At 48.1% G+C, this 25150-nt stretch overlaps 1 protein-coding gene across 7 annotated transcripts in view; it reads right to left on the reverse strand.

Annotated features, from left to right (window-relative positions):
* Positions 1-25150, reverse strand: part of kank2 (KN motif and ankyrin repeat domains 2) — a 151382-nt gene that overhangs the window by 11033 nt on the left and 115199 nt on the right. For 6 of the 7 annotated variants that reach the window (XM_063035631.1, XM_063035633.1, XM_063035632.1 and 3 more), the window contains 6 exons: positions 17035-18528; positions 12082-12294; positions 8964-9075; positions 7388-7837; positions 4647-4734; positions 46-265 (listed from right to left, as the gene is read on the reverse strand). In XM_063035631.1, the coding sequence (XP_062891701.1) occupies positions 46-265; positions 4647-4734; positions 7388-7837; positions 8964-9075; positions 12082-12294; positions 17035-18528 (2577 nt within the window). The remainder of the gene's footprint in view (positions 1-45; positions 266-4646; positions 4735-7387; positions 7838-8963; positions 9076-12081; positions 12295-17034; positions 18529-25150) is intronic. The other variant, XM_063035637.1, reaches the window with a different exon arrangement.

Here is a 25150-nt window from a genome sequence, read left to right on the forward strand (position 1 = left end):
CCGTACATGAATAGATAAAAAAATCTACAGAGAGATGAGGCGTACCTGTATCCAGCAACAACTTAACGATCGGGAAGTTGGAGTGAGAGACGGTGTAGTGAAGAGCCGTATTCCCGTTCCCGTCCGCCATGTTCACTATCAGTTCCAGCAAGTTTGGAGACATCGCCTTAAACACAGCCAGGTATCGGCGCACCAACTCAGGATCTGCCGTCTTTGGGCTGGACACCAGGAGCCACTCCTGCTGAACTGTGAGGTAGCTCACCCTCTGTGGGTCAGGTAGGCAATAGTTTATCAGCGATAGATTACATTGTCATTGCAAGTCAGCTAACCTACACAGAGCTTGCCCGGTTGTACCATACACAGCACCCCAACTACTGTCCACTTCCTGCAACCCCGTGAACTTGCCTCTGACTGTAGACCGTAGGGACGGCAGATGCTGGAAACTGAAGTGACACACGAGACGCTGGAGGAACTCAGAGGGTCAGGCTACGGACTTACTTTCAAAGACTCTACAACTCACGTACTCAGCATTATTTACTTGTATATGCCCAGTTTGTCTTCTTTCGCACATGGGTTGCTTGTCAGTCTTTGTGTGCAGTGTTTCATTGATTCTATTATGTGGAATGTCAGACACCACAGGTAAGTTTTTTCCACAATTACCTCTCATCAGTGGGTGTATGGAATGCCCTGCAAGGGGTGGTAGAAGCAGATATATTAGGGACATTTAAGAATAGCTTAAACAGACACATGAATGATAGGAAAATGGTGGGCTATGTCGAAGGGAAGGGTTAGATTGATTTAACATTGTAACGTCACACAACATTGTGGGCCACAGAGCCTGTAGTGTGCTGTAGTGTTATGTTCTATGTTTTATGAACATGGATGGTCAATGCTTCTGAGCAGATGAAGGGTCTTGGTCCATTTTCCTCCACAGATTCTTCTTGACCTGCTAAGTTCTTCCAGCATCTCGTATGTCATCTCTGATAGAGTCTTCCTTTTTGCACTAATCTCTTGTTTTTGCCCTCTTTTTTTTCTTTTCACTGTCTTTATAGTCCGTGTGTTGTCTGTCCCTACATGCCTATTGTGCTGCTGCATGCAAGTTTTTCACTGTAACGGTACCTCACCGTCCAGCACATGGCTTGGAAATAAACCTCAGGACAATTAGCAGAGTCTCTCCAGCCTACACACTTCCATGTAACACACCCCTCTAACCTCCTCTTGCCTGGTTTCCTAACAAACCCTCAGCCAATCTGCTTGAACACCTCCAGCCAAGCTGTCCGGGTACCTCATAGCGCAGCAGCAAGGAGACTCACTGGCCATAAGATACAGCAGCAAAGTTAGGCCTCTTGGCCCATTGAGCCTGCTTCACCATTCGATCATGGCTGATTTACTATCCCTCTCAACCCCATTCTCCTGCCTTCTCCCCATAACCTTTGACCCTCTTACTAATCAAGAACATATCAACCACTGCCTTAAGTATACCCAATGACTTGGCCTCCTACAAACGTCTATGACAATGAATTCTACAGATTCACCACCCTCTGGCTGAAGAAATTTCTCCTAATTTCTGTTCTAAAGGAATGTCCTAGGCTACTCTGTTATTGGAAACATCCTCTCCATGTCTTCTTTATCTAGTCCTTTCAATATTCAATGAGATTCCCACCATGCTGCTAAATTCCAGAGTCATCAAACTGGCCTCATACATTAAACCTTTCATTCCTGGAATCATTCTTGTGAACTTCCTCTGGATCCTCTCCAATGCCAGCACATCGTTTCTCAGAGAAGGGGCCCAAAACTGCTCACAATACTCCAAGTATGGTCTGATAAAGCCTCAGTATTACTGTACAGAATTACTCACTATTACACTCACGAAATGAATGGCAACATTGCATTTCCCTGTTTTGACCACTGACTCAACCTGCATGTTAGCCTTTAGGGAATCCTCCACAAGGACCCCCAATCCCTGGAGAATCCCTCTGGCATCTGATGACCCTGGAATCTCTGTCTCAGAGGCTGACATCAGAACATCATTCACAAGGGTGAATCGTTGTAAGGTGTCAGGCCCTAATGGTGTGTCTGGCAGGGCACTGAAAACCTGTGCCAACCAACTGTCAGGACCACCCCAGTCCCTCTTCAATCTCTCACTGTTGCAGTCGGAGGTTCCCACCTGCTTCAAAAGGACGATAATCATACCAGTGCCCAAGAAGAGCAGGGAGACCATCCTCAACAATTATTGCACAGTATCACTCACATCTACTGGGATGCAGAGCTTTGAGAGGTTGGCCATAGCTAGAACCAACTTCTGACTAAGCAAAGACCTGGACCTGCTGTAATTTGCTGATCGCCACAATAGGACTACAGTGGATGCAGTCTCACTGGCTCTCCACCCAGCCTTAGATCACCTGGACCATGGCACTACCTACATCAGGCTGCTGTTTATTGACCTCAGCTCAGTGTTCAATGCAATTATACTCCTAGTTCTAATCAACACACACAAGACGCTGGAGGAACTCAGCAGGCTAGGCAGCATCTATGGAAAAGAGTACATCGATGTTTCGCGCCGAAACCCCTCCTGGTCTGCTGTGTTCCTCCAGCATTTTGCGTGTGTTGCTCAGATCTCCAGCATCTGCAGACTTTCTCATGTTTCTCAGTTCTAATCAACAACCTCCAAAACCTGAGCCTCTGGACCTCCCTCTGTAGCTGGATGCCAGGCCTCCTCACCAGGGACCAGTTAGTGCAGATCAGAAATAACATCTGCCCCTTGCCGACAATCAACACTGGCACAGCTCAAGGATATGCGCTAAGCCCACTGCTCTACTCTCTCTATAACCATGACTGTGTGGCTAGGCACAGCTCAAACGCCTTCTATAAACTTGCTGATGACACAGCTGTTGCTGGCAGAGTTTCAATGGCGAGGAGAAAGCCTCCAGGAGTGAGATAGATTAGCTGGTTAAGTGATGGCCTAACAACAACCTTCATTCATTGCCAGTAAGACCAAGGGATTGATTGTGGACTTCAGGCAGGGGGTGTTGAGGTGACATACACTAGTGCAAGGGTAATCAGTTTCAAGTTCTTGGGTGTCAGCATCTCTGAAGATCTATCCGGGGCCCAACATACTGATGCAATTACAAAGAAGGAACAGCGGCTGTATTTCTTTCAGAGTTGGTGGAGACTTGGTATTACAATAGAGATGCTCTCAAATTTCTACAGATGTACTGTGGAGTCAACTCTCGCTGGTTGCATCACCTTTTGCACCTCTGGTCTCTGATTTCCTCCACCCCCACGCAAACTTCTCCCCATAGATCCACCCATTACGTCTATTATAATCATTCTACATTTTAAATCTAAATCCTCTGCCTCTAACAATGCTTAATAATGGCCTTTATAGATTTGACTCTTTAAGATGGACTCTTGACCTCAGAATCTACCTCGCTATGACCTTGCACCTTATTGTCTGACCGCACTGCACTTTCTCAGCAGCTGTTCCATTTTGTTCCGCACCCCGTTCTTGTTTTACCTTGTTCTACCTCAATGCACTGTGTGATCTATATGAACAGTATTCAAAACAGGCTTTTCACCATTTCTTGGCATGTGACGATAATAAACCAATTTAAATTCTAACTCATATGCTCAGACATTCTCGAGCCAACCCTCAGCTAACTACAGTACGTCTCCCATAAACTCACTCAAATACAGCCTCATTTTACCTGCTTATCATTTACCATTACCCGCCCTTTTACAGAAATCTTCATTTGTACTCACTATCACCCTTCCCTCTCCCAAACATATCCATGTTTAACGATCACCTGAAAGCAGCTAGGAATGTCAAAAGGGATTTTTAAATGCTTTTTGTTCACCAGCGACAAACCTGAACTCACCCAGTCAGAAGTGAAGAAGACTGGGACTTGGAGAGGGTGCGCAGATTTGTGGAAATGTTTCCAGGGCTGAGTGAGCTCAGCTACATCGAAAGGCTAGAGGGGTAGGGACTGCTGGAGGCAGGGAAAGTTAGGGAGCATTCAGCTGAGGGATTTACAAATCAAAGGAAGAAATGAGATATACTTTTTCAGGGGACAGGGCAACAAGGATTATTTTTACAGAGGGAGCAGAAACAATCAGGGTGCCTAAAATCAAAGGGGCTGCGGGATTAAGCGTAGCATTGTTATTTTTCTTGTAGTATAACTTTCCTCTGCTTGCTTGTATTTTTATACAATCACCTACAGACATGAAATTGTTCAGTGAATTTTCCAGCAAATACCGTAGTTACCTCAGTATTTTTCTAGAAATTTAGTTTTCTGTAGCAGGTGCCACACCACATGAATCGGGCAATTTTATAGGGAAATTGTTAACTTCTCCTGGAAGGTAGGTGAGAGGAAGGAGGATGGCCAGGGTGGCAGGCACCTTGTTGGTACTGCGTCCTACATGCAGATTGGGAACAATGGGAGCTGTAGACTTGACGGGTCAAATGGCCTACTTCTGCACCATACTTGTCTTTAATGCCACGATGATAACCAGCTGCCTTTCACACCACTTTGGTGCCAATAAAATAATCAGATCCTTGGGGTTTGCAAAGGAGGCATAATGCAAATTCTCTCCACTGGTGTCACACTAGCAATGGGGGAGGATTATCAAAGAGTGAGCAAGCATACCACGTCCTTGTTTGTGAAGCCATGTGGATCATTCAGGTGTTTCTGCAGGATCACGCAGGCTGACACCAGGCCCTCAGTCAGCTCGAATCTGAAAGGAAGACAAAGGCAAGTGAGCCAGAGGCTTGGGGTCTGTCCCATCACATCTCGAAGCACAGCAGGTGTGGGGCGACAAGTTGATCACTTTCCCTTGGAGATTTTTGCCCAGGCTTCCATTTTGCATGATTCTTGTTTTGATCCTTTTGAACTTAAATAAAAATAATTTGGGATATGGGGTGGCATGGTAGTGTCACACTGCTACAGCGCCTCAGAGCAGTGTTCAAATCCCACTGCTGTCTGTAAGCAGTTTCTACATTCTCCCCATGACTACGTGGGCTTCCTCCGGGTTCGTCTCAGATTCCAGAGCACGTGGGCTAGTAGGTTAGTTGGTGCTGCGGTCTCATGGGCTGGAGGGGTGTGTTATAGTGCTGTAACCGTAAATAAAGACAAATTTAAAAAAAATTAAAAATTCTACAACACTGCAACCAAACACAGGGACAAAAACAGTCATTAACGCAAACTAAATCAAGACATTTCTAACCACGTCGGATCAATTGCGAGAGGGTGGCAAGTGCACATGCAGCCGATTGACTGCGCAGTCAATTGATTGGTCCTCCTACACGTGGTGAGCTCTCTGGTTTTGCGCGGGCTTTCGAGTTTGCATGTTTCTGTCACTCCCACGCTGCGAGTTGTCCAATGTTTACCAGGGCTAACATAACTTAGTATCAACACTTAATCCTGTAATGCCATTCTCTCTCCTGCTCCACACGTATGGAACAGTTCCCATCCTTATCTACGACGACATTTATCCCCTGCGGTACTCAATGTTCCTGGAACGCCTCCACGGTAGCCATGGTCACTGTGTGTTCCTTCTCCATGGTTACCTGGGCAGGGATATTCTCCCGGAACGTCGCCAGGCAGTCAGCCTGGGTGGAACCCTTTGCTGTCAGCCTCCAGGACCCACAGAGAGTTATCTCTGCCACCCTCGGGAGCGAGGTTACTTGGACATGATCCTCCTTCCTTGCCCACCTCCGTACAAGGTGGCCAAGTATGAAGAGGGTGGAGCTAAGTTGTAGGCAGGATGCCAGGAGCAGTCCCTGAAGATGTGCGAACAGGACTGCAGCCTCGTACACACCACGTACATGTCTCTCACAGCCTGAAGAAACGAGAAAGGACTGGAACTAAACACGCCATGGGAGTGCTTGATGGAGCAGTGTAGAGAAGCTCTACTCTGTCCCGATCTGCACTGGGACAGTGAAGACATTGCTTTATTCTACACCTAACTTGTCTTTTCCCGAATGCTTGCTTGGAATTCTGTGAATTTTTTTTTTCGTTTTACAGTAAATTTGTCAAAAAAAGATAAACAAAAATATTGTCTTGCTCTGAAAGATGCACTCCAGAATCCAGACACTGCGCTCTACTCCCCACGTAACCTGTGCAGGCTCTACCCTGGAGTACCTCAATCATCAGCTAATGATCCTGCCTCAGCGATCCATCAATCTCTGTTGCTATCTATGTGGAGTTTGCAAGGATTTCCTCTAGGTGCTCTAGTTTCCTCTCACATCCCAAAAGGCACGTGTTCCTCAAATTTGGAGACCAAAACTGTACACAATATTCAACCTTCCCCACTAATCTCCCTCCTGGTACATTTCCCTGCAAGCAACAGGAATGCCACACATGCCTATTCACCTCCTCTCTTACCTCAGTTCAGGGCCCTAAACAGTCCACCCAGATGAGGCAACACATCACCTGCAAATCTGTTGTGGTCATCTATTGTGTCTGATGCTCTCAGTGCTGCCTCCACGACGTTGGTAAAACCTGACATAAATTGGGGGACAGCTTTGTCGAGCTAAAAGCAGAATGTCCCGGTGGCCTACCATTTTTATTTCTATTGTTGTTCCCGTTCCAACATGTTGGTCCACAGCCTCCTCTTGTGCCAGGATGAGGCCACTCTCAGGGCGGAAGAGCAACACTTCATGTTCCATCTAGGTAGTTTCAAACTTGGTGGCATGAACCTCGATTTCTCCTTCCGGTAATTTTCTCCCCTCTTCTTCCAATCCACACTCTGGCCACCGACCTTTTCTCCTCTCCTGCCTATCACCTCCCCCCGGTGCCCCCTCCTTCTTCCCCCTCTGCCACGGTCCACTCTCCTCTCCCATCAGATACTTTCTTCTCCAGCCCTTTACCTTTCCCACACGTCTGGCTTCACCCATCTCCTTCTAGCTAGCCCTCTTTCCCCTTCCCCCACATTTTTATCCCCTACTTCCTCTCCAGCCCTGAAGTGCCTTGGCCCAAAACAACTGCTTACTCATTTCCAAAGATGCTGCCTGACCTGCTGAGCTCCTCCAGCGCCATATGTGTGTTGCTCTGGATTTCTAGCATCTGCAGAATGCGTTTATGTTAAAAAAAAAGATATTTTAAAATTTTGCTGAGAGATAAGCACAGTAACAGGACCGTCCAGCCCAATAAGCTTATGCTGCCCAATTGCACCCATGTGACAACTAACCTGCTAGCCTGTATGTCTTTGGAATGTGGAGCATTCCAGAGAAAGCCCACGTGGTCATGGGGAGAATGTACAAACTCCTTACAGGCAGTAGCGGTCAATGGCACTGCAATAGCATTGCTGCTCCTTTAACATTTTAGAAGGTAAGACTTTATCTTCTAGAAAGACAGGACAAATTGAAAATGAGAGTTTATTTACATACGTGCGGTTGTCTCCTTCTTGGTCACGGCTCACTGTTTCATGGTGAACGACGGGTTCTGGCTGGCTTTTCACTGCTTTGATTTCTGCCTCTGCTTCCCCCTCCATCCTCTGCACCACCTCCTTCACATGCTCTTTCCTCCTTACGTTCTGCACCTGCCTCTCTTCCTCAGATCTCGGTGAGGCCTGCGCGGCGGTCCGCGTACTCTCAACCTCCACCGTGGATTCCACCGGGGTCTCCGATCTCTTGGCCACCCCCACAGGCTCGGCTCGAGTCCTCGCACCCTGGGTTTCCTGCGAGGGATGTGCCGCAACAGTCTTGCTCTCTGCCTTCTCCCTCTGTTCTCCTGGAAGCCTCTCACTGGCCTCGTGATAATCGCTCTCCGCGCTCTCACCGTCTGACTCATTCGATAAACTCTCCGAGCTGGATTCATCAGAAGAAGTGGACTCATAACTACAGGAAAGAAACTAACACTCAGACGCATCTTCTCAACTGACTTCTGGGGTCGGGGAATCTAGAACTATAGGGCATAGGATTAAGCTCAGAGAGGAGAAATTTAAGAGCAGCCCAAGAGGCAACATTTTTACCAGGGTGTTCAGAATGAGATGCTGAAAGAAGTGGTTAAGACAGGGACATTAACAATATTTAAAAGGCGCAAAGAATCTGCTGGCAGAACACTGCCAAAACACTGAGCAGCATCTGTGGGAGGAAAGAGGGTTTTCAATGTTTTCGTTTGAAAGCCATCTGGAAGACACTTGGATGTGTACAAGGATAGGAAAGGTTTAGAGAGACACCCGATTCAGACTCAGGTTTTATCATCATTAACGTAGATCGTGAAATTTGTTGTTTTGTGGCAGCAGTACAATGCAAGATAGAAACATTACTACAAGAGGTCTTGTTCCAAAACATTAACTGTCCATTTCCCTCCATTGATGGCTCCTGACCCACTGAGTTCCAAGGCAGCGTAAGTAGAAGGTAGTTGGAGGAAGGTATGAGGGGGATGATAGAGACTTTTTTTCCTAACACAGAGAGTGCTGGGTGTATGGAATGTCCTGCCAGGGTTGGTTGTAGAGGCAGATACTTTAGATACAAATAAGAAACTTTTAGAGAGGCACATGGGTGATAGAAAAATGGAGGGCTAGGTAGGAGGGAAGAGTTAGAAAGTTCTTAGGTTAAAAGGCAGGCAGAACAGCCAACATCATGAGCTGAAGGGCCGGTACTGTGGGGTAATGTGCTATGTTCTATATTCTAACTGTCCCCATCTTCTGATTCATGGGTGACTAGAGACACAAGAGACTGCAGAGGGGACATGCCAACTTCCCTTAGCCTTCAATGCATGATGAGGCAGTGGTGCACTACGAAGGATCTGGCCCCAAAACACTGACAGCCCACCTCCCTCCTCAGATGCCTTCCTGACCTGTCGAGTTCCTCTAGCATTTTAGTTAATTTTCCCATGGGTGAATGGGGATAATCTGCCGGACCCCTGTTTAAGACTTCGCCCAACTCAGTGAGAGGAAAGACAATTGGAAAAGGAACCTTGACCAGTGCCAAGGAATGACCATCAGCCTTGGATACTCACCCCCCATTAACACCGATAAACTGGAGGCTCTTCTTTGTGGGAGGACTGTCAGAACTTCCTCCGTTTTCCTTCTTCTTCATAATGGACTTTAGTTGTGCTCCCTCTGGGGAAACTGGGAAAGAGAAAAGGAGACGGATTCATCTTGGACACCAGTGCTTTGTGATGGCCACAGAACATTTGGAACATATCAGTATAGAGAAGGTGCCCATTTCTGCCACCCTGTCTCCATCAACTCTTTGGAAGGGCTGAATGGTTAGACCTTGTTGCATTAGGGTCTAAATTATTATTTGTTAGAAACCATAGAAACCACAGAAAAACTACAGCACAGAAACAGGCCTTTTGGCCCTTCTTGGCTGTGCTGAACCATTTTCTGCCCAGTCCCACTGACCTGCGTACGGCACATATCCCTCCATATACCTCCCATCCATGTATCTGTCCAATTTATTCTTAAATGTTCTTGTATTTTAACTTCATTTATGCTTGCTTATATGTTTGTATAATCACCTGTTTGTCGTAGAGTCATAGAGCACTGCAGCACCAGCTCTTAACCAATCTAGTCTCTTATTCTGCCCAATCCCATCAAACTGCACCCATAACATAGGCCTACTAATCCCTCCCATCTACATACTTATCCAAAACTCTCTTAAATCTTGTAGCCAAACCCACATTCACCACGTCTACTGATAACTCATTCCACACTCTCACAGCCTCTGAGTTCACCCTCAAGTTCCCCTTAAATATTTCACCTTTCACTCTTAACCTATGACTTCTAGTCTAGTCTAGTCTCACCCAACCTCAGTGGAAAAAGCTTGCTTGCATTTATAAATCCCTATTTATACCCCTCATAATCTTATATACCTCCATCAAGTCTCTGCTCATTCTCCTACGCTTCACGGAAAATAAGTCCAAACCTCTTCAACCTTTCCCTATAACTCAGGTTCTGGCCACATCCTTGCTAATTTTCTCTGCACTCTTCCAAGCTTATTGATATTTTTCCCGTAGGGGGCTGACAATACCCCAAATTAGGCCTCAGCAATGTCTTATACAACTTTAGCATAACATCCCAACTCCTGCACTCAATACTCTGATTTATGTACGTGCCTAGCTACCCATGACAAGACTTTCAAGAAATTATTTATTTTTCCTCTCAACGTTTTCAGTAATTTGTAGTGTAGCTGGTTTGGGACCCCTGTGGTTTCTTTGTCTGTGAGCCCATGTCATGACAGCGTAAATCAAGACCGTCCTTGTTGTCTTGCAGACTGTTCTTATCAGAGAAGGTTCTCTTATGTGTCCGGTTTGAACCATTTTTCAGTGTAATGAAAGACCACAAGGCATGTTTTTTGCTAGAGTGAGTTGGTTACAGTTAGTTGCTGCTGCGTTATGCTTTACTGCCATTTCTTTGACATGAATGTCTAATAAAACAGATGTAGCAAGATTTGCACCTCATTCTTCACTTCCAGTGAGCATTCTGTTCATTATCATCTCCAGATCCAACAAACTTCTCCACAGACCTTTACCACGATCCTGAATATTTCCTTCTTTTCAATTACTTATTCAGTTCTCTCACAATAGCTGAAACTGCATCCATCTTATTTTCAGTCATATCGTAACTACTACAACTACGTCGACTCAGGCCTAGGGGGCTGGCATCGGGCGACTCAACGGGCACCCCCTGGTGCACTTCGGTTAGCCAGGGAGGAGGGTGTGTAGGCACCCAGCAGGACTAAAACCAAAACCTGTCAAAGGGCGGATGAACTCTTTGTGAGTCAACGGCCACCTACTGTCTGTGTGAGGAGTGGCGCGCCACACAGTCTTTCGTTTCGCGCCTTGTAAGGCAAGGCGTATCATAAATGCTGGAAATAAAAACAGAAATTGTGGGAAAATTCAGATCTGGCAGCATCTGTAGAAAGAGAAACAGTCAGTATCTCATCAAGAGTCCTTCATCAGATTTATTTATAATTTTCATATTCCGCTGCCTCAGGAAAGCAGACAAAATAATCTAGGACCCCCATGAACACAGAAAATGCTGGAGGAACTCAGCAAGGGCCCTATATCTAAGAAAGAGTGCCCTGGCATTGGAGAGGAACCAGAAGAAATTTACGATAATGATCCTGGAAATTAAAAGGTTAACATATAAGGAGTGTTTGATGCCTCTGGGCCTGTATTCACTGCAGTTTGGAAGAATGAGAGGAGACTTATTGAAACCTATCGATTATTGAAAGCCTAGATAGAGTAGATGTGGAGAAGATGTTTCCAATAGTGAGAGCATTGAGGACCAGAGGGCACAGCCTCAGAATAGAAAGATATCCCTTTAGAACAGAGATGTGGAGGAATTTCTTTAGCAAAAGGATGGTAAATTTGTGGAATTCATTGCCACAGATGGCGCTGGAGACTGAGTCATTGGGTACATTTACTGCGTAAGCAGCCGAGCACCCTTTTGAACAGGCTCATTCAGTTCTGCTGTCACAAGGACTGTTACAGAAAATCTTTCCTACCAAATGCAATAAACATATACAACAGCTCATCTCTGTGCGACAGGAGAACACATATCATAGTACAATAGACACTGTTTTATTATTTCGTACATTATTATTGCACAGTATTGCACACTGGTAAATTATTGTGTATATTATTATTCTGTACATTATTAGTTATTATTACTATATTTATAGTATTATCTATTATTATTGCTAAGTGTATTTTTAAATGTTGCTGCAGTAACAAAATAATTTCCCACTCGGGATCAATAAAAGTACTTATTATTATAAATGAAGAGGTTGATAGGTTTTTGATTAGTACGGGTGTTAAAGGTTACGGGGAGAAGCTAAGAGAATGGGGTTGAGAGGGATAATAAATCAGCCAATGTGGAGTGCTGGAGCAGATGTGATGGACCAATTAGCCTAATTCTGCTCCTCTATCTTCCTGCCTTAAGGCTGCTGCCCTCTAAGCCACGGGGGGGAGTTTTGCGACCGCAGTTGGTTGGCCATATGGCAAATGAGCCACTCAAGGAACTATCAGCTGCTGTGTTCTTCCTCTCATCGGCTACACCCTACACCTGCTGCTCACCTCCCACTGCGTGCTGTCAGTAACGTCAAGGACAATGGGAGTGAAGGGTTACCTGGTCGTGTTGAATCGTCTGCTGATGGGTTGGTATCTCCCCGTCTCACCACCGCCGCTGGGGGCGAGTGGTGGGCTTTCACCGTCCCTGGAGAACCCAGCACTTGTGGAGTTTCCGCTGCACTGCAAACCTCAGCGACGGGAAGAGCCCGAGGTGCCTCGGTGACCCAAGGGGGCTGGACAGAAGGGACGATCCTGTGCGTATCACGAGAGACTTGAAAGAGAAACATTATAAAATGAGACCTTTGCCTCACTGGCTTACAGAACCACACAGACTGCTATTTGTAGAGGTTCATGCAGCACTATTTCAACATCGGCTGTAAGACTGGAGGTTCAATTCCAGCCACTGACTGTAAGGAGTTTGTATGTTTCCTTCATGACAGTTTTTATCCACATTCCAAAAGTGTACGGTTAGGATTAGTGAGTGGTGAGCATCTTACATTGGCATCGGAAGCATGGCACAACCCTCACTGAGTTGGTTTGATGCATACAACGTTCCAATGTGTGCTTCAATGTACAATTGACACGTTAAGCAATCTACTGATCTCCTCCCCTTGTCAGGTGAAACGCGGGGACGTTTGATTAGTGAATCTGAGGCAGCTTAATGAACAGTCTCTTGGAGGAACTCAATGGGTCAACCAGCGTCTGTGTGAAGAGAGCCTGGAGACACACACTCAACATTTTAGTAACAGTCTTTTCCCCGTCCAGTCCGTGAACACTACCTCACTATATTGTTCTCTTTTTGCACTATTATTTTTTATAAATTTCTTACGGTCATAGCACAGATGCAGGCTCTTCAGCTCATCTAGTCCATGCCAAACCATTTAAACTGCCCACTCCCATGACCTGCACCAGGACCATAGCCCTCCATAGCCCCACCATCCACGTACCTATCCAAATTTCTTTTAAACATTGAAATCTAGCTCGCATGCACCACTTGCTCTGGCAGCTCGTTCCACTCTCAGGACCCCGGAATGAATTAGTTTCCTCTCATGTTCCCCTTAATCATTTGACCTTTTACCCTTTAATCCAAGTTGTAGTCCCACTCAGTCTCAGTGGAAAAGGCCTGTGCAGTAGCCATAATCACAGTGAATGGTGGTGCTGGCTCGAAGGGCTGAATGGCCTACTCCTGCACCTATTGTCTATTGCCTGCTTGCATTTACCCTATCTATAACCCTCATAATTTTGTATACCTCTATCAAATTGCTCCTCAGTCTTCTAACATTCCAAGGTAAAAAGTCCTAACCTATTCAATTTTTCCTTATAGCTCAGATCCTCCAGACCCAGCAACACCTTTGTTAATTTTCTTCTTGTAACTTACGGTAATTTTTTTAAATGTATTGACCAGCACTGCTACCAGGAAACAATAAATTTCATGACATATTAACAAACCCAATGCTGATAACACAGATCGAAACCCTGAATCAGGACCGCACTCTACTGACGTGGGCTTTCGACACGAAATATCAGTGATGTCTTTCCCACTACAGACGCTGCTCAGTCTGCTGAGTTCCTCCAGCATTTTGTGTGTTGCTCCAGATTCCAGCATCTGCAGTCTCCTGTGTCTCTCTCTAGCCACTACCGTCCCTGTCCTAGGGTAGAATTCCGATAGCAGTGTATTTGGGGGTAGACCACACTTGGAATATTGAGTACTATTCTGATCGCCTTGTTATTGGAAGGATCTGGTGCAGAGGAGATTAACCAGGACGCTGTCCTAGATTGGAGCGCATGTCTTATGAGGGACAGGTTGAGTGAGCTAGGGCTTTTCTCTTTGGAGCAAAGAAGGATGAGAAGTGACTTAATAGAGGTGTACAGGATAAGAGGCATCAATCAAGTAGATAGCCAAAGACCTATTTCCCAGAGCAGAAATGCCTAATAGGAGAGGGCATAATTTTAAGATGGTTGGAGGAAAGTATAGGTGGGAACATCAGAGGCAAGTCTTCTTATAATGAGATTGGTGGTGCTAGGGGTTGTGATAGAGGCAGAAACGTTAGGTCCCAACATATTGATGTAGTCATAAAGAAGGCAAGACAGCAGCTATACTTTATCAGGAGTTTGAAGAGATTTGGCATGTCAACAAATACGGTCAAAAACTTCTATAGTTGTACCGTGGGGAGCATTCTGACAGGCTGCATCACTGTCTGGTATGGAGGGGCTACTGCACAGGACTGAAAGAATCTGCAGAAGGTTGTAAATCTAGTCAGCTCCATCTTGGGCACTAGCCTACAAAGTACCCAGGACATCTTTAGGGAGCGGCGTCTCAGAAAGGCAGCGTCCATTATTAAGGACCTCCAGCACCCAGGACATGCCCTTTTCTCACTGTTACCATCAGGTAGGAGATACAGAAGCCTGAAGGCACACACTCAGCGATTCAGGAACAGCTTCTTCCCCTCTGCTACCCAATTCCTAAATGGACATTGAAGCTTTGGACACTACCTCACCTTATTTTAATATACAATATTTCTGTTTTTGCATGTTTTTTAATCTATTCAATACAGTATCCGTAATTGACTTACTTGTAATTGATTTACTTATTTATTATTATTATTTTTATTTTATTCATTTATTTTTTTCTCTGCTATATTATGCATTGCATTGAACTGCTGCTGCTAAGTTAACAAATTTCACGTCACATGCCGGTGATAATAAACCTGATTCTGATTTAAGAATGTCACATTGATGATAGAAAAATGGAGGGCTGTGTAGGATGGAAGGGTTAGATAGATCTTAAGCAGGGTAAAAGGTCGGCACAACATCTTGGGCTGACGGGCCTGCACAGTTCGTTCTGTCTTCGTTTTCCGTTGTTCTACCTCCACTGTACTGTGTAATGAAATGATCTGAATGGGCAGCACAGAAAGCAGGTTTTCACTGCGTCACTAAACCAACCAAACCCAATGGACCTGCAGGGAGTGGAGGTGTGTGGTCCACGTGCAGGCAGAAGACATTGAGATTAATTTGGCGTGGTGCTCAAGCATAGACATTGTGGGACGAAAGGTCTGCTGTCGTGCTGTACTGTTCCCTGTGCTGTTGCTGCCCTGGGAGCGTGTGACGGGACTGTGCAGAGACAGCTTTTACTCTGTGCTTAACACACACTCTGGGAATTCATCAAATTCTTGGCCTAGTTTTGAGTTATGAACAGCTCGCTGTCATCTGTGGGCCAGTGGAAGTAACTGAGTTTTCCCACGTCATTTTTTACATGGGATCTCTCAACAGGGATGAGAAACTTTCACCTAGTAGTTTAGGCAGAAGTCAGTGCAGTTATAGATCCAAAACTCACTGTCTGAAGCCCGATCCATAATGGGAAAGGCTTATACTTGATTCCAGATGAGTATGTGCTCCAGTCCAAACATATCATTCCACAATAAAACCACTTCCCCTTTAGTTTCATCTCACAGAATTCCTGTCCCAATAAAGCCCAATCAGTTTAAGTTCCCCGGCCAGCTGCATATCCACTACACAGCTGTTGATGTCCCAGTGATTCCATGTTCTTACCACAGCCAAGGTGACTCTGGATTCAGACATCTGGCATTTAAATATCGGGCAGGGGAGGGGCCCGAGCAAGGTGTGTAAGGCAGAGGCGGGGGGGGGGGAGGGGAGGAGTGGAGTGAGGGGGGTTGTAGGTAGTGGTGGAATGGGGAAGTGGGCTCCTGAGAAGAGGGAGTGGGATTTGACAAGGACAAGATGTGGGTATATGACCCAGGGGAAATGGAGTTTGGGGCCTGACTGATTGGGTCAGTGGGGGGCTGTGAGGGAATATGGAGATGCTGATGGATCCAAGTAGAGAAGAATAGAGGGAGGTAGAAAGTCAGAGCAGCCAGGGAGTTACAGTGCTGGGGTGTTGGAAATGGGCAGGGGGGGGGAGGGAGGGGAGGAATTAATTTGGCATCGTGTACAGCACAGACACTGTGGGCCGAAGGGCCTGTTTCTGTGCTCTAGGAGAAAGCTGGATCAGTGGCATCCATCTTGCATCAGTGAGCTGAATCTGCCAAAGGTATTTGATGGGGTCGGCTGCTTTAGGCCATAAAATATAAAGGCAGAATTAGGCTTTTCAGCCCATCCAGTCTGTTCAGCCATTCAGTTATGGCTGATTATTATATTAAGAAATAACTGCAGATCATCACATTGCATACTGTCTGTCTGCACTGCGTTTTCCCTGTAGCTAATACTGTACACTATATTCTACAGTATGTTTTATTATTGTTTTCGCTTGCTCGATCTCTAGGTACTCTGTAAAGATCTGATCTGTATGAAGAGAAACTTCTTCGTAGAGGCGATAATGTAAACACATTCCAATATAACCTTTCCTGCTGTGGTCAACAAGTATAATAAGCTCTGGGATCTTCTGGACTTGTGCAAAGTGCTAGGTGGCAGGAGGAAGGAAGAGGGAAGGAGGGTCATTGGGAGGGAGGGAAAGAGGGAGAGAGGGATAGAGGGAGGGAGAGGGAAAGAAGAATGAGGGAGGGAGGGAGGAAAGAAAGAAAGGAGGAAGGGAGGGCAGGAGGGAAGGAAGAAGGGAGGGAGGGAGGGAAGAAGGGAGGGAGGGAGGGAGGGAGGGAAGAAGGGAGGAAGGGAGGGAGGGAAGGAGGGAGGAAGGGAGGGAAGGAGGGAGGAAGGGAGGGAAGAAGGGAGGAAGGAAGGGAGGGAGGAAGGGAGGAAGGGAGGGAGGAAGGGAGGAAGGGAGGGAGGGAGGGAAGAAGGGAGGAAGGGAGGGAGGGAGGGAAGAAGGGAGGAAGGGAGGGAGGGAGGGAAGAAGGGAGGAAGGGAGGGAGGGAAGAAGGGAGGGAGGGAGGGAGGAAGGGAGGGAGGGGAGGAAGGGAGGAAGGGAGGGAGGAAGGGAGGAAGGGAGGGAGGGAGGGGAGGAAGGGAGGGAGGGAGGAAGGGAGGGAGGGAAGAAAGAAAGGAGGGAGAGAGGGAATGAGGTGACAAGCGGACTCTCAGAGCTTCCCTGCAGTACCTTGGGTGAGCTGCTCCACGGCCTCTCGTAGCTCTGCCCCGCTCGGCCCCGTTCTCGACTGTTTCACCGCCTTGGCCTTGGTCATCACCGAGTTCACCTCCTCGCAGGTGGACGCCAGCGTTGTCACGATGGTGCAGGTCACCAGCTTGGCTGGCGCTTCCTTGAAGGGACGGCCGGTGGCTGCCTTCTCCTCCTCCGCTGCCTTCCCTCCGTTCCCCTGGCCGCCGCCTGGAGCCACATCGGGCTCACGTTCCTGAGCCGCGTCCCCACCCACCCGTAAGTGAGCTGGGCTTCCAACCTGCACGCCCACCGACCGGCGCTCTCCGCCAGCGCACGGCGGACTGCCTCCCCTCCTCCTGCCCGCGGCCACTTCGGACATCAGAGCTCCCAGACCGGCCGCCCCTGCCCCGAGGTCCGCCTGCTGCCCCTTGTCGGCCGTCTCCTTGCTCTGCCTCTGGGCAGACTCCAGCTCCCGCCCGGCCTCCCGCAGCCGCTTCTCCAGAGCTGAGACCTTCCTGGTCAGGAGCTCAGCCACGTGGCGCTGGTGCTCGGCGTCTTGCTGCAGCCAAGTGGGGGTGATGCCCAGCTCCTTCTCCCTCACCCAGGTGCCCACGCTCCTGACGCCGTCCGCTGTCCCCTGGGCCGGTCCCTGGGGCGTTGGGGAGAGTGGTGCCTCCACTGTGCCGGGCCTGCCGCTGCCTTCCTCGGGCGTGTCGATGTGCAGCTCTCCTCTGGAGCGCAGCATGCCGGAGCTGTAGCCCAGGAACTTCTGGCTCTTAAGCTGGACGCTCAGCTGCCTCTTCTCTTCCTGGAGCACCGAGATCTTCACCTGGAGCACGGGCACCATCTTCACCTGCTCCTCCAGCTCCTTCAGCCGCCGCAGGGCCGCTGCCATCTGCTCGCGGATGCTGTGCAGGTGGGCTGCGTTGGGGGTGGACGGCGTGGCCACGCCCGAGCCCAGCGGGGTGAACCGGCCGTCCAGTGCGCTCTGCGAGCCGTCCTGCCAGGGGAACCGGGAGTACGACTGGCCCGTGCCCGCCAGCGAGCTGGTGGAGCCCGCCACGCTGCTGTGCAGGCTGCCCAGGCTGGCGTAGCGCGGCCTCCGGCTCTCCTCCCCGCGGTCCTCCTCCAACCTCCGTCTGGTCTCCAGCAGGGTCTTCTCAACCCGGGCGTTGTGCCCGCCCGGCGGCAGCAGCAGCGGGGGCCTGTTGTAGCCGTAGGAGCCGCGGCCACAGTACGAGAAGGAGGAGTACCGGCTGTCGCCGCTAGCGTTGGAGCACAGCGACTCGGTGGAAGTCCACCAGGAACCGGTGTAGCTGCAGCCCCGCGGCCGGCGGCGGATGTGGACCTTCTTGATGGTGTTGCCCTTCTCGATGTCGTCCACGTACTTCACGAAGTCTAGGTCCAGGTGGAATCCGTAGGGGGTTTCCACTGAGTACGGTGGGTTCTCATCCTTGCCCTTGGGCTCGGAACCAGCGCTGAGGTCCATGTTACCTGGAAGATACGGCAAGAAGGAAGTGGGTTACAATCTGCCACAGGGACACGGTCACTGAAAGGAGGGAAGGAGGAACCTTCCCTCATGCGCTTCTGGTTCCACACTCTGAGACAGGGGTCCCCAACCTTCACGGCCGGGTAGCGCATGCTCTGCGGGCTGGTACCGGCCCACAGCCCGGTGGTTGGGGACCGCCGCTCTGAGAGATTTAGCATGTCACCGAATTTCTACAGGTGTACAATGGAGAGCAAGCTGTCTGGCTGCACCATGGAGGCTCCAACGCAGGAAGCTACAGAGGGTTGTAGCCTCAGCTGGCTTCACCTCGGGCACAACCCTCTCTACCACTGGACCATGCCTCAGGAAGACCATCACCGAGGACCCTCACCATCTGAGACACTACTACCGCCAGGGAGGTGGTACAGGAGCTCCCTGAAGACCCACACCGAACATCTTAGAAATACCTCCTTCCCCTCAGTCATCGGATTTCTGAACGGACGATGAACCCATGAACAACTCTGATTCACGGTGTTATTTATTTCTTTGACTTGGAGGGACATGCCACTGTAATGGCGCCGGCAGAAAATACACTGACCAGCGGAACACTTTGATGAGGTAAATACATAGGTCAGAGAGTAGGAACCATTTCTTTTAGAGATGCTGCGTAGAACAAACCCGCCCAGTCCAGAAACCCTCCTACTTAACACTCAGCACAGGGCAATTTGCAATGACCAATTAACTTACTAAGCAGTACATCTTTGGGATGAGGGTGGTAAGTGGAGAACCTGGCCGGAAGCCACACTGTTCACGGGGAGAATGTACAAACTCCTTACAGACCATACCAGAAATGAACTTTGAACCCCAGAGCTGTACCTTCCCATGCTGGGGCTGTTTAAGACAAGGTGTGAGGTAGGTAGTTTAGCAAGGACCTTAGGGGAAGTTTTTCCGGGGTTGCTAGAGTCTGTAATGTGTTACTCTCACAATGCGAGGGAAGTACATGAATAGCCAAAGAATATAAGGCTACAGACTTAATGCAGATAAATGTTATTAGTGTGGGTAGGTACATGGGACAGAATGAATGCAGTGTTTCTGTGCTGTGTGCCACATTTCATTTTTGTCTGTAAGACTGATTACTGTGAGTGGCCAAATGTTTGGGGACAAGCTAAGCATCATTTTAAATTAGTACGTCAACTTGGCAAAAGGATACAGGGTGTCTTGTTCTATAGTTAGTTCCTGGGAACACTTCATAACAATATGTTCTTAAATATATATTCAGAGAGCATTCCCACACGTCATTGAAACAGAAGAACAGAAGGAGCCAGGGAAAAGAAAGGGTCAGTCCCTTTTACTCGCAGAACGCAGTTCCCTGTGTCAGAAAATCCACACACTCACAGATAAGATAGATCTTAGTTTTTTTTAATATTCTGTGTTTTTCGCCTGATTTTTTTTAGGTTTTTTTGTGTGTGGGAGAGGGGGGATCTGGGGGTTGATGTGCCCGTTACATTTTCATTCGTTCTTTTGAGCGGGGAGGGGTGATCTGGCGGTTGATGTGCTTGTTCTGTTTTTTTTGTGCAGGGAGGAGGGGTTTGGAGATTGATGATCAATGCCCGCAGTTCTTTTCTCTCTTGATCTTGTGGCTCTCTGGAGAAGAAGAATTTCAGAGTTGTATACTCTGATAATAAATGAACCTTTGAAACAAACAGTGAAATGCGTTGCTTTGTGTCAACATGCACCACAGTCCAAGATGTGTGCTCGGGGCAGCCCACAAGAGTTGCTATGATTCTGGTGCCAGAATCCTGCTATTAATCCTGTATTGAAATTGCAGGCGATTTTAACCAGTCCAGCTTGAAGAACTCTCTGAACAACTACCACCAACATTTCACCCTGTGGAACCAGAGGAGCCAACACAGTTGACCACTGTTATATTGTACAGCAACAGAATTGTGGGAAAGGTACATAATTCACAACCACCCACACTGAGTTGGGGTTTCGCTCTAAGAGGCTGGTCTGATGTGATGATGTTATGACATAAAGATTTTGAGCGCGCTTTGGTGTTTAAGTTATGGAATTCAATGAAATGTGTCACGGGTTTCATTAAACAGGAAATGCCTCACTTTTTGTTTTATTTGCGAAACCCTACATCGGGGACCCCGGTGCTCTAAGATGATTCCAGAGTTATTGAACATTTCGGCCAATGCAGCCACTTTGAAACTGACAGAGATTTGGAAGGAAAATGTAGTTGCTTGGTTTGTATAAGCCAAGTCCCTATCCGCTCTGTGAGAAATCTCTGCTGTATGGTACTTTATGTAGCATCGCTCAGCAATTCCACGGCCGTGAAAGTGATGAGTCTGCTTGAACACCAGCCTGAACACGATAAATACCGATTGCTGAAAACTCACCTTTTACAGACTTTTGGACTATCGGAGTCAGAGTGCGCTAAATAGTTGTCTCCTTACCCGGTCTCCGCAAAGCTAGGCCTTTGGAGCTAATGGACCACACGCCGCCTCTCCTGGGAAATCACCATCCTCGTTTCATTTTTAAGGAATTTCATTCAGCAAAGGCCTGATCGAGCTCACGTAGCCCTTGCTAATGCACCTGTGAAGGATTTTCGGGAGCTTGCTAAAATGGCTGATAGTCTCCACTCAGCTAAGCAGTGGTGTATCATTCCTCCCCCTTTCCCTACCTCAATAAGCCCGGTCAGCAAGGCCCCCACCTGTGGCTGCAAAACAGACACCACCGGGTCTTTACCACTCTCGCTTTGGTACAAACGCTAAGAAGTGCCAACCACCTTGCGGCTTGGACAGTGCCAGGGCCAGGGCATCGGGACATCAGAGATCTGTGAACACCACGGGTCCCAGCTGCCAGGGTCATCTACTCTTCACTACAGACACCTTTCAGGGCAATGCTTCCTGTGTGACACGGGTGCTCAGGTAAGTGTGCTACCACCATTACCTATTGATGAGAAGGCAAAGAGGGACTAAACCTCACTGGAAGCCACCAGTGGCAGCAGGATCCAGACTTACAGGTCACGACGGGTGACACACCGCTTCAGTAGGTGACATTACACATGGTACTTCGTCATGGCTAAAGTGGCTAGACCTCTGCTCAGTGCAGATTTCCTGTGTGCCCAAGGACTATTAGTTGATCGTAAGAACTGCTGGCTTGTGGATGTCGAGGACTTTGGGTCGTTACCCTGGTCCTCCAGTAAGTTCCCCACGTCTCTGTCAAGCACATGGACCACTTCATGACAGTCTACTCGACTGCTGGGCCAATTCCCAGACCTCACCGAGCCCACATTCTCCACTACAGTCACAAAACATGGGGTCGAGCATCACATTCCCACAAGTGGCCTGCCTGCCGATGCCCACATGGGTAGACTGGACCCAGAAAAGCTGGCAACCGTGAAGGTTGAGTTTGTGAACATGGAAAGACTCGGCACTGTACGCCAGTTGAATAGCCCCTGGGCTTCACCCTCCATATAGTCCCAAAGTCCGATAGTGGCCATCTCCCATGTGATGATTACCTACGCCTTAATGAAGCCAACCAAACGGTCTCACGCATCCAAGACTTTTCAGCTTGTACAGCCGGAAAGTAAACTTTTTCCAAAGTTGATCTCGTTAGGGTCTATCTGTGTACTCAAAGGACATTCACAAAATGGCTGTGATAACCCCTTTTAGCCTTTTTGTTTGGGCTGAAAAACACAGCAAAGACTTTCCAATGGCTGATGGACTCGGTGTTGACAGACTTAGATTTTCTTTTTGTTTACCTCGATGACATACGTTCGCCAGTGCATCCAAATCTGAACACGTATCCCCTCTCCGCACACTTTTTGAGCATTTAAGCCAACGCGGATTGATTATCAACCCTGCTAAATGTTAGTTTGGGGTGCCAACCATTGGCTTTCTCAGCCATTGCATCTCTGCAGAAGGTGTGAAACCCCTCCCATCAAAACTCACAACATGCTGGAGGAACTCAGCAGGGTGGGCCACATCCGTGGAAACGATCAGTCAACGTTTCGGGCCGGAACCCTTCGTCAGGTTCCGGCCCGAAATGTTGACTGATCGTTTCCACAGATGCTGCCTGACCTACTGAGTTCCTCCAGCGTGTTGTGAGTGTTGCTTTGACCCCAGCATCTGCAGAGTATTTTGTGTTTCCTCCATCAAAAGTAGCCACTATTATGGATTTCACACTACTCTGCACTATCAAAAAGCTACAGGAGTTTTTAAGTATGGTAAATTTCTGTCTCCGCCTCATTCCGTGAACTGCTGTAGTTATGCTCCCCCTGTAGAGTGCGCTTAAAGACAAAACCCCTATTCACATGCTCGACTGGTCAGCGGACATGACCATGGCACATGATGATAGCAGACAAGCTCCTTCCAACACGACCCTACTGGCGCACCCGCTCCCCAATGCACCGATAGCCGTTACTACTGACACTTCAGACGATGCTGTGTGTGCCGTGCACCAACAGTTGGTCGGAGACGTGTGGCAGCCCCTTGCCTTCTTCAGCCGGCAGCTCCGTCCCCCTCAAAGGAAGTGCAGCACATTTGACTGGGAGCTTCTCGGTCTCTATCTGGCTGTCCGCCATTTTCATTTTCTTCTAGAGGGTCATCATTTCATAGCGTTCGTTGACCACATATATCAGACCCCTGGCCTGCACGGCAGCAACACCACCTGGCCTGTATATCAGAGTTCACAACTGATATACAACATATCAAGGGGAAAAATAATGCCGTAGCTGATTGCTAACGGCCATACACATAGGGGTTGATTATGCCAGCATAGCCCCCGAACAAGTTACTGACCCGGAGGTCCGGGCTTACCGAACATGGGCCTGTGCTTTGCTGACATTAATTTTGGAGAAGCCGCGGTATCTCTCCTGTGAGATGCCCCAAATGGTCACCCTCGCCCCACAGTGCCTACAAACAGGAGCTGGACTGTTTTTGACTCCATACGTGGCCTCTCATGTACGGGCCAGAAGGCCTCACAGAAACCGGTTACACTAAAGTTTGTTTGCCACGGCCTTGGAAATTACATCACCTGGATGATAGTAAAACCTACATCAGGCTGCTATTTATTGATGACGTCTTAGCGTTCAACACAATCGTACTTTCAGACCTCATCAACACGCTCCAAAAGCTGGGCCTCTGTACCTCCCTCTGCAACTGGATCCTTGATTTCCTCACCGGGAGATTACAGTTAGTCCGGATCAGAAATAGTATCTCCTCCTCACTACAATCAACACCGGTGCATCTCAAGGATGCACGCTTAGTCCATTGCTCTACTCTCTCTACGCCCATGAATAAATGGCTAGGCACAGCTCAAACGCCATCCATAAGTTTGTCGACAACATAACTATTGTTGGTAGAATTTCAGATGGTGTTGGGGAGGTGCACAGGAGTGAAGTAGATCAGCTGGTTAAGTGGTGCTGCAACAACAAACTTGCCCTCAAGAACATACTGATCTTCCTGTACACTGGGATCAGATGTGGAAAGGGTGAGCGGTTTCAAGTTCCTGGGTGCCAACATCTCTGAACATCTGTCCTGGGCCCAGCACATTGATGCAATTATGACAAAGGCATGACAGGGCTGCATTTCATTAGGATTTGGCACGTCACCAATGACTCGAGCAAAGTTCTACAGATGTACTATGGAGAGCTTTCTAATGGGCTGCATCACCGGCTGGTACGGAAGGGCCACGGCACGGGATTGGAAAAAGCTGCATGAAGTTGTAAACTCTGCCGGCCCCGTCATGGGCACGAGCTTCCCCAACATCAAAGGCACCTTCAAAAGGCGCTGCCCCAAAAAGGCAGCATCCATCATTAAGGACTCCCCCCCCCCACCCGCTTACCCAGGGCATGCCCTCTTCTCACTGATACCGTCTAGCAGCAGGTACAGGAGCCCTTAATCTTTCAGGAACAGCTTCTTCCCCTCTGCCATCAGTATCTTTTCCTCTCTTTTTGCACGATTTATTTAATTAATATTTTTAAAATTTACTTAATGTAATTTATAGCTTTTATTATTATGTATTGCAATGTACTGCTGCCACAAAACAACAGATTGCTTGACTATGTCAGAGATATTAAATCTGATTCTGACATTCCAAAGTGAATCAGTTAATACTAATCCTGGTTGAACTCCATCTGCCACTTCTCAGCCCAGCTTTGCTTACTGTCAATATCCCACTGAAACTGACGACTACCTTCTACGCTATCCACAGCTGGGGTGGAATTTGTCAAGTGCGTCAGGGAAGGGTTGTCAAAGCAGCATGTAGGATGTCCTGCTAGAGAGGGAGCTGTACTCAACCTTGTTTCGGGGAAAGGGCACGGACAGGCGGTGGAAGTACCTGAGGAGAACCCCAGTGTGAATAGTGAACACAGCTCAGTAAACTTTAAGGTAGTTGTGGAGAAGGGTAAGGTTGCACCTCTGGTTAGACTGGGGCAGGGCTGACTTCAATAGTATAAAGCAGGATCTGGCGAGTGGGAGCAATCTTTAGAGAGAAAATCAACTTCTGCTAAGTTGGTATACAGGACAGTACAGCACAGGCGAGACCCTGCGGTCTACAATCTTGTGCCCAACTAATTGAACCAATAACTCCCAATTAATCTAATCCCTCTCCCCACATATT

The sequence above is a fragment of the Mobula hypostoma genome, chromosome 29, assembly GCF_963921235.1.
Source record: "Mobula hypostoma chromosome 29, sMobHyp1.1, whole genome shotgun sequence".
Taxonomy (NCBI): domain Eukaryota; kingdom Metazoa; phylum Chordata; class Chondrichthyes; order Myliobatiformes; family Myliobatidae; genus Mobula; species Mobula hypostoma.